We start from the raw sequence: 13,982 nt of genomic DNA, 5'->3' as shown, positions 1-13,982 counted from the left end.
GACTTGGTTTAGGGTCCCATAGATCGAGTTTTATACAGATTGAAGTTTCGATAAGTAGTTCAAAAGTTATGTATAAAAATGTGTTTTCACATATATTTGGATCTCACTTAACTGTATGTAAACTATGTCCGGGTCTATCATCCGACCCATCGTTGGTTAGGTTATCAAAAGACCTTTCCAACGAGTCCAAAACATTGAAGATCTGGCAACCCTGTCTCGAGATATGGCCACTTAAGTGATATTGATGTACTTTTTTGAAGCCGGATCTCACTTAAATGTATGTAAACTATGTCCGAGTCTATCATCTGACCCATCGTTGGTTAGATTATCAAAAGACCTTTCCAACGAGTCCAAAACATTGAAGATCTGGCAACCCTGTCTCGAGATATGGCCACTTAAGTGATATTGATGTACTTTTTTGAAGCCGGATCTCACTTAAATGTATGTAAACTATGTCCGGATCCTCCATCCGACCCATTGTTGGTTAGGTTATCAAAAGACCTTTCCTACGAGTCTAAAATATTGAAGATCTGGCAACCCTGTCTCGAGATATGGTCACTTATGTGATATTGATGTACTTTTTTGAAGCCGAATCTCACTTAAATGTATGTAAACTATGTCCGGCTCCACTATCCGACCCATCGTTGGTTAGGTTATCAAAAGACCTTTCCAACGAGTCTAAAACATTGAAGATCTGGCAACCCTGTCTCGAGATATGGCCCCTTAAGTGATATTGATGTACTTTTTTGAAGCCGGATCTCACTTAAATGTATGTAAACTATGTACAGGTCCATCATCCGACCCATTGTTGGTTAGGTTATCAAAATACCTTTCCAACGAGTCTAAAACATTAAAGATCTGGCAACCCTGTCTCGAGATATGGCCACTTAAGTGATATTGATGTACTTTTTTGAAGCCGGATCTCACTTAAATGTATGTAAACTATGTCCGGATCCTCCATCCGACCCATTGTTGGTTAGGTTATCAAAAGACCTTTCCTACGAGTCTAAAATATTGAAGATCTGGCAACCCTGTCTCGAGATATGGTCACTTATGTGATATTGATGTACTTTTTTGAAGCCGAATCTCACTTAAATGTATGTAAACTATGTCCGGCTCCACTATCCGACCCATCGTTGGTTAGGTTATCAAAAGACCTTTCCAACGAGTCTAAAACATTGAAGATCTGGCAACCCTGTCTCGAGATATGGCCCCTTAAGTGATATTGATGTACTTTTTTGAAGCCGGATCTCACTTAAATGTATGTAAACTATGTCCAGGTCCATCATCCGACCCATTGTTGGTTAGGTTATCAAAATACCTTTCCAACGAGTCTAAAACATTAAAGATCTGGCAACCCTGTCTCGAGATATGGCCTCTTAAGTGATATTGATGTACGTTTTTGAAGCCGGATCTCACTTAAATGTATGTAAACTATGTCCGGATCCTCTATCCGACCTATTGCTGGTTAGGTTATCAAAAGACCTTTCCAACGAGTCTAAAACATTAAAGATCTGGCAACCCTGTCTCGAGATATGGCCCCTTAAGTGATATTGATGTACTTTTTTGAAGCCGGATCTCACTTAAATGTATGTAAACTATGTACAGGTCCATCATCCGACCCATTGTTGGTTAGGTTATCAAAATACCTTTCCAACGAGTCTAAAACATTAAAGATCTGGCAACCCTGTCTCGAGATATGGCCTCTTAAGTGATATTGATGTACTTTTTTGAAGCCGGATCTCACTTAAATGTATGTAAACTATGTCCGGATCCTCTATCCGACCCATTGTTGGTTAGGTTATCAAAATACCTTTCCAACGAGTCTAAAACATTAAAGATCTGGCAACCCTGTCTCGAGATATGGCCTCTTAAGTGATATTGATGTACTTTTTTGAAGCCGGATCTCACTTAAATGTATGTAAACTATGTCCGGATCCTCTATCCGACCCATTGTTGGTTAGGTTATCAAAAGACCTTTCCAACGAGTGCAAAACATCGAAGATCTGGCAACCCTGTCTCGAGACATGGCCACTTAAGTGATATCGATGTACTTTTTGGAAGCCGGATCTAAAAAATTGATGAAACTTGTGTACAGCCATTGTTGTGAGGAAGGCTCCAACCACATAGGTGGATTAGGTTAGTTTTTTGAAAAGGTCCTATAAACCAAATTTTCAGTTTTTGCTTATTGGGTGTTTTTTAATACCCCTGACTCAAGGCGGTTTCAAAAACATCCAGAAAGCAAAAACTGGAAATTTGGTTTATTGGACCTTTTCAAAAAGAACTCTAGACCTTTGATTATTCATTGATTTTTTACTTAAATTTTGTATGATTTAATTTTTGGTATCATGTTATGAATACAGAAGAAAAGTCAAATTGAACACTGAATGTCATCAAATGCTATTAGGACAATGATTTATATTTTATTAAATCTACAGCAAAACCATAAAAACATTTTTTTTTTTGAAAAACAATACGTTTTTCCAGAGAATCGCCCTCACAAGCAGAAGGTGTTAAGGCAAATGGAGCCATCGTTTTCCTCCACGTGCAGCAGTAGTGCTTCTGTGTAGCATAAATGAGATGCTTTTCTGAATATCACACGTTGAAGATTATGTGTTTTATAGTTCGTAGAACACAACGGTGGTGTGAAAGTGGAGGAAAACGCACCACATCGCCCAACCCTCCCTCTCGCCTCCCACCAGATCATGCTGATGATGATGCTGCTGTGGTGGTATGTCGTTTAGCAATTTCTTCACCTCCTCACCCAAGACACTCGTGCGTTCGCTTGCTGCTTCCACTATACCTGGAAAGCTCGTCGACGCGGTCTTCGGGGAAACCACTTTTGCGCGTTCCAGCAACAATATCTCACACCAAGTCTGCCCCACCCCCCAGCCAGGCTGATGCATGTGAAAAGGAAGCCACTCTCTCTCTGCTGGCAAAGAGCTTCTGCTGCTGGGACGAGTTCTCGCGGGAAATAGGAGTAGGATAATTGTTAGCGTCTTTTCCAAATGACACCTCTTGTTTGTGGGAAACCCCCACACTACACGGCGGCGGCGTGTGTTAGGCATGAATAGGTACTTGAAGCTTCTTGGAGGTTGGGCGATTGTTCTGGGAATACGTGTCACACTTGTGCTTGTCAACGGTGGGAAGCAAGATATGGAGGGAATGCTCTCAAATACGTAAAATTTGAACATTTTAGTTACTTTTCGAAATAATAGTACCCAGTGATAAGTGCTCAACTTTTGGTTTTATAGGATTATCACATGCATACAAACTTGAACCTCAAAACGCTATTATTCATCGCAAATGTCAAAATCATGGCAATGAATCTGGAAAGGCCTAATTTCCATGAAAAATGTTCTACACACTTCCAACCACCCCTCAGCTTAACCATGCAAAGATGTTTTGATACACGTAATTTACCGTCCCGACTCACCTGCGTTTCTACCTGTAAGTGTGCGTGTGTGTGTGTGATGGCACAGCTTAAACCCGCACTACAATAATGGCCCTATCTTACGCCAAGTCGGACTCGGCAAACAATGCCCAGCCAGAGTCAACTTATCCCTTATCTCCTCCACCGCCACCAACGCCACCAACCTGCTTGTAAACACTAATTTGTTGATTGCTACTCTCGGCTCGGCTCTAAACAAACCTTCCCATTCTAAATACGTGTGTGTGTGTTGTTTGCCGGTGCGCCATCTGTAACTGTCTGGGCCCGTACGGGGCCTATAAATCAACGACTGTCCCATATGCGAAGCGCTCTTTCGTGTGGAAAAGGGAAAATTTAACGACTTCCCTGTGGCGGTGTCTGTGTATTTACACACCCACACACTTACATTGAAAAGAACGCGGGGAATCCGAACTTCTGTGGTCCTTGATGCCGATTCCGGGTTCCAGCTGACGATCTACCACAAGAAGAGGTTCAGGACTGAGAAGTTTTGGAAATGTTTGGAACTTCATCTTCACAGAAATAAAAAATCAATTCTCGTAATCGTGAATTAAGTTCACGAATGTAAGAACCACGAAGGAATTTATTCATAAGTATGGTGCATTTGCACTATAAACGTGAAAATATTCCTTCGTGGTTCTCGCATTCGTGAATTTAATTCACGATTTCGAGAGTTGATTTTTTTCCGTGTTAGCTTGTTTTTAAACTCAACAAATAAATCGAACGAACAGAACCCTCTGCTAATGCACAAAATCTGTGTGATCGTGGATGGCTCTACTAGTGTACAAGTCTACACATTGAATATCATTCAACAAAATTAACTCAATGTCATATATCATGGATGGCTACAACCAAACCAAACTCCACTATCGTTCAGTGATGACAAGATTATTGACATTCGTTGTCAGCTCTACTGCAAAACAACGAAGAACTCCACTCGGGTTACTTGCAGGTTTTTTAGAAAAAAAGTAACAACTTTTGAGCTGGATGTACAACCAAAGTCGGAGGACATAAGGTCGATGGACAAAAAGTCGAATGGATAAAAGGTGGAAAGATATAATGTCGAATAATTTTGTAACATAGAATGCACCTAGTCAAAATAAAAAAAAATAAAAAAATTCTAGCCAAACATTCAATATATTGAAGCAAAAAGTATCACAAAAGGCTTTATTCATAATTACAGTTATGATACAACATAAAATTAGTAAAATATCAATTAATTTATATAAATATTTTTTCTTCTTGAAGTTTTATTTCTTTTTCCGACCGGTCGATTTCCGATTTGGTTCGAAAATGCTAAATTTGCGAAACGTATTTTAAACAGTCTACAACTAGGTGTACAAGTTTTTCAATGAACATTTTAATTTTCAAACATTTTTTTTGTCTCCTCATTTGTGGAATAACATCTAAACTATTTTCTTGTGATTTTTTTCCATTCCGTAATGTATGATTTGTGTTTTGCAATAATATTGTGAGTTACAAAAGTTCTTTAAAAAAGAAGTAGTCTCACGCCTATAAATATTTTCAGACTTTTCGTTCTTTAGAAACAAACTTTTATAGACCGTTGTTATATTTTGTGAGTTTTTCCATTTTTTTTTCACATAAGTAGGTCATTTAAAAAAAAGTCCGACTTTCTGTATATTTTAATTTTGTTTTTCTATTTTTAAAAACAACCTATTCTTGATTGTTGTAATATTTTTATGAATTTTTCCACTCTTTCAAGCATGAGCAGTTCCTAAAAGTGGAAAGTTTTTTTTTAAGTCTGAATCCTTAAATATTTTATGAGTTTTTTTTTTAATCAATTTTTGAAAACAATTTATTCTTGATTGTCGTAATATTTTTATATGTTTTCCATTCTTTCTATCTTAAGCAGTTACTACAAAGTGAAAAGTTTGACTTCTTAAATATTTTTACGTTTTTCCCTTTTTGATCTACCCTTGATGGTGGTAAGGGACCATCCATAAACCACGTAGATACCTTTCTGAAAATCTCCCCTTGAAAAACAATTAAATTCAAATCAAACCTCTAAATAATAATTAAAGTAGAAGCGAAATTAACTCAAAACCGTTCAAAACACCTTTTCATAGCTGTTTTTCAATATTAACAAAAAGTACTTTGCCGAAGATATCAAATCGATCAGAAAACTTCTTCTCTTGATACAGACAGATTTCTTTGGACAGCCCTAAACTTGTATCAAGAAACTAATGGTGCAAAATGGCTTTTTTGAACATAATGATTCGGTGGTCAAATTTCAAAAAAAAAAAAAATACAAAAAACAGGATTTGTTTTACGAAATTTTGAAGAACTGCTCAACATATTAACATTCGAAAAATGCTCATAAAATTTACTCCAATACATTGATCAGCAATATTCCTGGATTCCTTTTTTTGTTCAATAAACTTTCGTAAAATATGTTACATTTATAAATAAGCAAATATCAGTGCACATTTTAAGTGCATTACTGCATCACATAAAGTTAACTCTGAAACATCCGCCAAAGCTGTACCACCACACACTGGCAGAACGTTGCAAAGTGTAAAGTTTGAGGAAGCATAGGTTCGTCGATGCAACTCAGCTCCCATGTGCCAACTTTCAACGTTGAGTAAATTGAGGTTCTTCCCAAAAAAAAAATCCGATGGTGGCATAAATATGCCATAAGATCACCGTTTTGCACCTTTTGAAAAGCGCCACCAGACTTCGAAAAAGTTACATTTAGCCCGTGCTCCAGTTAGAATCGTACAGTCAGAGAGAAGGTCTCTGGTACGGTGGTGCCGTGTAAGTTTTACATTCCTCTATGGTCGCGTTCGCAGGAACCAGACCCGGGCTAAGCCCGAAGTAAATTATGAAAATAAAATTTACACCGAAAAATCAGAATGAATAATGATGATTCCTGCACTAGAGGAGGAGGGTGATGCTGCGAGTTCCAGATTGCAGAGCAGTGCAGTTTTCTTCCTCGGAAGAATGCTGTTGGTGAAGAAATCGTGACTTCCCCCTTACCCTTTTCCGGAAGATCCATAAACCCGTATGAATGATGCAAGCTCCTCGCACCAAGGGGAGAGCCGGGATAGAGATTCGATTTGGAGCCAAGTTTCCTTTTTCCATGGCGATGACGAAGCTGAAAACTTTCGGGCTCTGGATGATATCTGGCGCTGGGGTGCCGCCGTTACAGGGCTTACTGCTCGGGTGTGATGCATCCCACAGGAAGGAAGAGAATAAGCTCGGATGCTGTTGCCGCTGCCGAGGTACAACTCAAGCCAGTAATGAAATTTAAATGCCATGCTTTGTGCAAACGTGACGTACAGGAATACGTGATTAGAAGAGCTCGCTGGACCCCGGCCGGCGAATTCCCGTTTTCATCTCATGATTGTTCCCCTTTTTTCTCTCTTTTTGCCGGTTATATTCCTCGCAAGTAGAATGACTTTTGTAATGGGATTCAAGGCGGGTAGTGATTCCGTTTGGGTCAGGGATCAGGGAACGATTAAGGAATCACTGCGGTTAGAATATACAATGAGCGTGTGTTTCTGTTGTGGAATAAGCTACGATTTGAACGGATTTAAGACTTTCTTGTTCTGGTTCGCAATCCGCATAATGTGGAGAAGACGATTAAGCGAATATATTGCTGAGTTGGTTGGAAGACATTTGATAGTGCTAATCAAGCACGATTTACGCGTTTGGTCCTGGAATTGTGTTTCCACTCGACGCGGTTTCCACTCGATGGTGACAGCCAACCAGAGAAGAAATCAATGATCCTTTGAAAATACTTTTCAGTGATTGATTCGTAGATTTGTTGTATACTTACCCGGTAGCCTACTTATAATTTGCTTTATTCTATAGGTTATAGGGACTTAGCAAACTGATTGTCACTTACCAAGGTGAACCCTTATCTGTGATCGAGACACCTTTCTAATGACTGAGCAGCTTTCTGGATTTTTTTTTCGGAAAAACAGCGAATTGTTTTTTTTTGATTATGCATAATTAGTTTTTGCCTTCCTCACTGAGGTAAGGCTACAATCCTGCTCTAAAAATGAACTTTGCATAAAAACGTCGTAGACCCACCTTCATGTATACATATCGACTCAGAATCGAAAACTGAACAAATGTCTGTGTGTATGTGTGTGTGTATGTGTGGGTGTATGTGTGGGTGTATGTGTGTGTGTATGTGTGTGTGTATGTGTGTGTGTATGTATGTATGTGACCAACAAACTAGCTCATGTTTCTCGGCACTGGCTGAACCGATTTGACCCGAACCTGTTGCATTCGACTTGGTTTAGGGTCCCATAGATCGAGTTTTATACAGATTGAAGTTTCGATAAGTAGTTCAAAAGTTATGTATAAAAATGTGTTTTCACATATATCCGGATCTCACTTAAATGTATGTAAACTATGTCCGGATCCACCATACAACCCATCGTTGGTTAGGTTATCAAAAGACCTTTCCAACGAGTCCAAAACATTGAAGATCTGACAACCCTGTCTCGAGTTATGTCCACTTAAGTGATATTTATGTACTTTTTGGATGCCGGATCTCACTTAAATGTATGTAAACTACGTCCGGATCCACCATACAACCCATCGTTGGTTAGGTTATCAAAAGTCCTTTCCATCGAGTCTAAAACATTAAAGATCTGGCAACCCTGTCTCGAGATATGGCCACTTATGATATTTATGTACTTTTTGGATGCCGGATCTCACTTAAATGTATGTAAACTACGTCCGGATCCACCATACAACCCATCGTTGGTTAGGTTATCAAAAGTCCTTTCCATCGAGTCTAAAACATTAAAGATCTGGCAACCCTGTCTCGAGATATGGCCACTTATGATATTTATGTACTTTTTTATTCCGGATCTTAAAAATAGATGACATTTCCCAATTAGCACTCATAACTTGTCGACTGTTGAATAACAGTTATACAATTGTTTTTGATAAACATACGAGAAAAAACCTGAACATAACTTAAATAACAGTTTGTTTCACTGCTTGTATAACTGACTTATGTAACAATCGTGTTTTGTGCCACAAAAATTCTCATTTATTTGGGAGGTTTAGAACTCGCTCCTAACTCCATCCAATTTGCTGATTTACACTGTTTAAACAACTTATTTTGGAACTCTTTCGATAGAAACTTGCTTGCTCACTTCCGTTTGAGGTATTTATCACTTGATTTCAGTCGAAAACGCTTTTTATGAGCTGTAATTAAACGTCAAAATGCTGATATGCCAAGATGCTGTTCCCTCATCTGCAATGTTTTCCTCGAAAACAGTTTGTTGAATAAGAATAATATTTCACTGTTTGTTTCACTGCTTATCTAACATTGTCATGTAACGGCATCTTCTGAAAAATGGGCGTAGCCAACCATTCTATAAATAACCTTAGGTTTTCTCGCTTTGTTACACAAATGTTATCGGAGAATAGGTTATATAACTGATATTCAACAAACATATTCAACTTGACATTGCGTGTTGTAAGGTGGTGTAAATTTGTATGTGAGGTATTTAGAGTTTCAATAATGTTTATTTATCGAAGATTGCAATAATTTTAATTGTTGAGCGATTATTTATAAAAATATCGCCGGTAAAAGCTACAAAAAATATCAGCTTACGGAATTCATGATAGAGAAAACAACCAATTAAAATCACACCAATTTTCAAAGTTACTCCATGGTACGGTAATCGAAATGACAGTTGAAACGGTTTGTTATAACAAAGTTACATAATGGAGTTATAAAAACTGACTTGAAACAAACTTATATAACTTAATTTCCAATGACAGCCTTTTCTGGTGTTAAGTTGTATAGCTCACTGCTGTATAACAAAGCTGACAACAGCCTTCTTATTGACGTTTAGGCCAGCTTGTTTACTATGAAGCCTCGTGGAGAGATGTGGAAGCGCGCCTGGACCTGCCGTGGAGATAACAACAAATCGTCGAAGTCATCGGATCGAATCTTGGGAAAGACGAAGTTCATCAAAAAAGGAAAATCTAAAAGTTCGCCATGAAGAGGGTTTCACAAGAGTCACAGTTAGAGAGCGCGAAAGGATTGTTTTTTTTTCATACAATTTCAATTTTTTTTTTCTAAATAAATCGGGCGTACCAAAATAGTCAGAGATACTATTCATATTGGCTTCGTCGTTGATTGAAATTCTAATTAGAACTGTTTGTTTACATGTAAGTTGGGTAACGGTTAGACAACTGTTTCCAATCTATCTTTCCTTTGATTTGACAGCACAGCCGTTAACCACGCCCCCTTTTTTCGTTGAATCTCTTGTTAGATGGCACAGTGTTGTCAAATACATTTGTACAACTTACTCTGATAACTTGCATCTTATTATGGCAAGTTATACAACAAAAAAAGTGCGCTTTTTCCAATGCACAGGAGTTGTAGAACAAGTTGTGGTAACGAGGCCGTCCGGTTATACAACCAGTTAGGAAATACGTTTATCTGACAAAGAGTGTTGCTTGGGATTTTGTACAATTCAATCATATCAGCCATTGTTGGTAATAAGTGAGGAGGACCACATAGGTGGATTAAGTAAGTTTTTCTTATAACAATGTCCTTATAACTCTGCGGACAGCTGTATGTGTTCAAATAATCTAATATCTGTAGGCCGGCTTCGAAACTACGCGAAAGTAGAAACAAATCAAACTCAAAAAAATAAATCTTCGTCCATAATTAGGTATTTTGGATACTAATGATTGCCAAACAACTGGACAGGTGTATAATGCATTTTCAACACTTTTTTCATTCAAATGTTAAAATTGTGGCTCGTAAATTCATTTTTTTTATTTGTTTGCGTTGAAATAATATTTTTGAATTTATTAATTTTCTAGAAATGGTTTCAAGCAAGTTAAAGTTGGATGAACTTTTTTTTTACGATTTTTAAATTAAAATTTTTCCCAAAAAACAATTTTCCAAAATCCTTTTTTTTTTTTAATTTTTGATATATTTTCAAGCTCAAAAATCTGCAAAATTTAAGCCATAAAAAGCATGGCCAAAAATTGTGTTTATGAATAAAAAAAATGTGTTTTGTTTGGATAAATAGAAATTTTACTCCAAAATAATTTTTCTTCTGTTTTTAATGTAAAATCAATGTATTTTTATGATTTTTTTTATAAAGTGCATCGTTTCAAGATATAGAAACATAAATTAAAATTTTAACCAAAAATATACAGTTTCTTAAGTTTTTGATAAAGTGTCCATCTTGAATTTTTTTTCCAAAAGTTTAGACAATTTCCAATAAAACTGCCTAGAGAGACATCCAAGATTGATCCTCGGGTTGCTGAAATATAGCGAATAAATGAAAAGAACCCAGATAGTAAAATTTTTAAGTCTCTTCCAAATAGCCTTTAATTTTCTAGTAAAAAAAGCTCAGAAACAGATCGTCCTATTTTCAATGATAAAAAAAGAAACATTTGGCATTTTTTCTGTTTTTTTTTTTTAATTTTTTAAATTTGTGCAGCCTAGACTAACATTTCAAAAGGTCATTAGGTCATATTCAATAATACGCCCTTTTGAAATGTTAGAATCTTTAAAGTTCTTTCCGCCTGCAAATTTGATTTTACAATACAAAGTCAAGTAAAAAAATTGAATAAACTTTTTTTTGCAAGAAACCACGAGCCGCAAATTTTTTGTCCATATTTTTCTATGGTTCAAAAGTTGCGGTTGTTTATCCCAAAAACATATAGGGGAGTGTGGGGTAATTTGGACACCCTAAGGAAATTGCTCTGTTACGGGCTGTATGGATATTTTAAAGGAATGTGGATGACACCAGAGGATAATAGAGACCATATTTGATGGAAAAATGTCATTCATTTCGATAAATTTTGATGAAAAACCCATTTTTATCGCAAAAGTTAAAAGGTGTCCAAATTACCCCCACATTTTTGTGTGGGGGTAATATGAACACCCCTATGGGGTAATTTGGACATGCCTTGTGGGGTAATATGGACATACCTTGTGGGGTAATATGAACACCTTTTGTGGGGTATTTTGGACACATGTTGAAGAATAAGTTTAACATTTGATTTTTTGAGCATGTTTTTTATCCTTCAACCTGGTTTTGTAATTGCTTTATATTTTGAAGTATTGCTCACAATATTTCATCAAAGGTTTAAATAATGATTTTGTGATAGAACTATAATTCAATAGGAAGATAACAAATAGTTTAGTGTAGTATACATAATTTAATCATTAATACTGAAATGATTTAAACATTGATTCTGGATCAGGCACACTATACTTGTTTTTAGTGATTAAGGTATCGTTTATGTTTACATAAATCAATCTTTATATAGAATTTATTTGCCTGAAAATATCATATTTTTTTAATTTTACATTCTGTAACCCTTCAAATTTATATATTATTGTAAACCAGCATAGAAATTAGAAATGTCAAAGAAATTAATTAAAAGCAATCAACATTAAAGTCTTGTTGAACGCCAAATGTACAGTAATCAGATTTTCATCAATTCAAATATTGGAATAAATTTATCTAAATTAAAAAATAGGGGTTTTGTGAAAGTTCTAATTGCTCACATTCATTTTTGATTGTTTTGACATATTAAATCCCTCTAAATTTATCTAAATCCCTTTAAAAACTCATCCAACCATGAAAGTTACTTTTTTTGTTGCCTGACAGGTACACTTTCAGGTATGTCCAAATTACCCCACAAGCCATGTCCAAATTACCCCCATAGCATATTCTATCATAAATTGCGATTTTTGATGATAAAAATGGATAAAATGCACAATTTTTATACGTACATATCTCAGGCATCGTCCAAGCATCCCCCTTAAACACAAAAAGGTCCACTTTTTTGCCATATAACTCCTGCAAAACCTTATTTCCTAACCTTCAAATATTAGAATTTAAGGCAGTGCCAACCGGCCTTAGGAAACTTTTACATATTATACCAAAACTACTTAACCTATTCCAACTTTTTTGGTTTGTACATACTCCTAGGCCATTACTAGTACTAGCCTTATCACTTAAATTGCCGTTTTCACTTTATATCCGAAGAAAACATGATTTTTAAAGGGGTGTCCATTTTACCCCCACTGTCCATATTACCCCAAACTCCCCTAAATAAAAAAAAATAATAAAAATATTGAAAAATGTTTCGACGAAACCCACAATTTTCTAAAACCACCCTATTTCGGATAGAAGCACCCTAATCGCTAAACAAAAAAAAAGGGTCTTATTATTTTGGCCAAGGAACTCCCCTGCCAAATTTGAGCCAAATCGAAGCACTTTTGATTTGAAAATTTCCTGTTTGACGAGGAATCACTGAATATTTGATTAAATGGATGTTTTGAAAGTATAACTTAACAAAAAAAAAAATTGAAAATTTTGGTGTGTTGGAGTTGGGTTGTTGAAAAAAATCTAGTATAAAAACAGACACAAAATTACAAATTTTCAACAATCTCTTATAGTTAAATCGTCACAATCTAAAGAAATGTGATAAGTTTTTTGTTGTTGTTTAATGCTTTAGGATAAAGCCATAGATGTGTAACAACGGCCGCATTATCCTTAAGATCTGTTGCTTAAACCAGCTTTTCTTGTCTTCTAATTATCAACAGATGAGGTCATCATAATCCACCCCAAAATTGTGCTTCCATTTGGTGTAATCCTATTCCATCCAATATCTTGCCACCGAGAACTTTAACCACACACATCATTGGAAACTAATCTAATCCCAATATTTCGTCCCTGTCTCTCTCTCTCCCCCTCTTTGCAGCGAAACCACAATGGTGTCCACACGTCAGATGACCGGTGCGACGACGGAGGAAAGTACGCTGTACCTGTTTCGCTCCTCTTCCGCCTCATCCAGCAACAGCAGCTCGAACCAACCCACCAGCACCAGCACTGCGGTCACGAGCCGGTCCTCAGCCCTTGCCACCTCCACCCACAGCAGCGGCCCGGTGGTAGGGGGCATGGCGATGGCCGTGCTCAACCCACCGCCGCCGCAGCAGCAACCGCCACCACAAGCACCCCCACCGGAGCTGAACCTGCTGGACATGCCGGTCGAGATCCTGGGACACATCTTCTCCTACGTGGGCTACAAAAAGGTGGCCCAAATGCGAGTGGTGAGTTGACGACGATTTATGATGATGTGCCGGAACATACGGGAGGGGCCACGGTGTGCTGAATTGCGTGGAGTGTAATGAAAATTGCTTTTCAATATTTTAAGTTTATAAAAAAACGACATCTGAACATGGTATTTCGATTGTTTCTTCAAATCTTTTATTTCTAATTTAAGCACACCGTGCTAGGCTAGAAATTTATTACCACCCTAAGCCACCTGACCCCTCCCCTCGTCTTAGGGGGTCATGAATATCATTGATTTTAATTATTATGCAAATCGGGACTTCAATTTTCGCACGCTGATGATGTGCTTCCGGTCTGGGACGACCGGGGCCATCCGGGAATCGCCCGAGCATCGACGTCCAGAGGAAGTGGAGCAATTCTCGCAGGAATCGCGCGTTGAAAAGCAAAGCGTTATTAGATTAAGTCAATCCGATAAACGAGATGTGACG

General features: G+C 37.3%; 1 protein-coding gene across 2 annotated transcripts in view; it reads left to right on the top strand.

The window, feature by feature from the left end:
• LOC6051367 overlaps positions 1-13,982 on the top strand; it is a 170,572-nt gene that overhangs the window by 52,455 nt on the left and 104,135 nt on the right. For both annotated transcript variants that reach the window (XM_038258500.1, XM_038258499.1), the window contains exon 3: positions 13,184-13,532. In XM_038258500.1, the coding sequence (XP_038114428.1) occupies positions 13,194-13,532 (339 nt within the window). In that variant the 5' untranslated portion in view covers positions 13,184-13,193. The remainder of the gene's footprint in view (positions 1-13,183; positions 13,533-13,982) is intronic.

This window comes from Culex quinquefasciatus, chromosome 2 (assembly GCF_015732765.1).
Source record: "Culex quinquefasciatus strain JHB chromosome 2, VPISU_Cqui_1.0_pri_paternal, whole genome shotgun sequence".
Classification (NCBI taxonomy): domain Eukaryota; kingdom Metazoa; phylum Arthropoda; class Insecta; order Diptera; family Culicidae; genus Culex; species Culex quinquefasciatus.
Note: the sequence above shows the minus strand (reverse complement) of the source record. Positions and strands in the feature narration are given on the sequence as shown.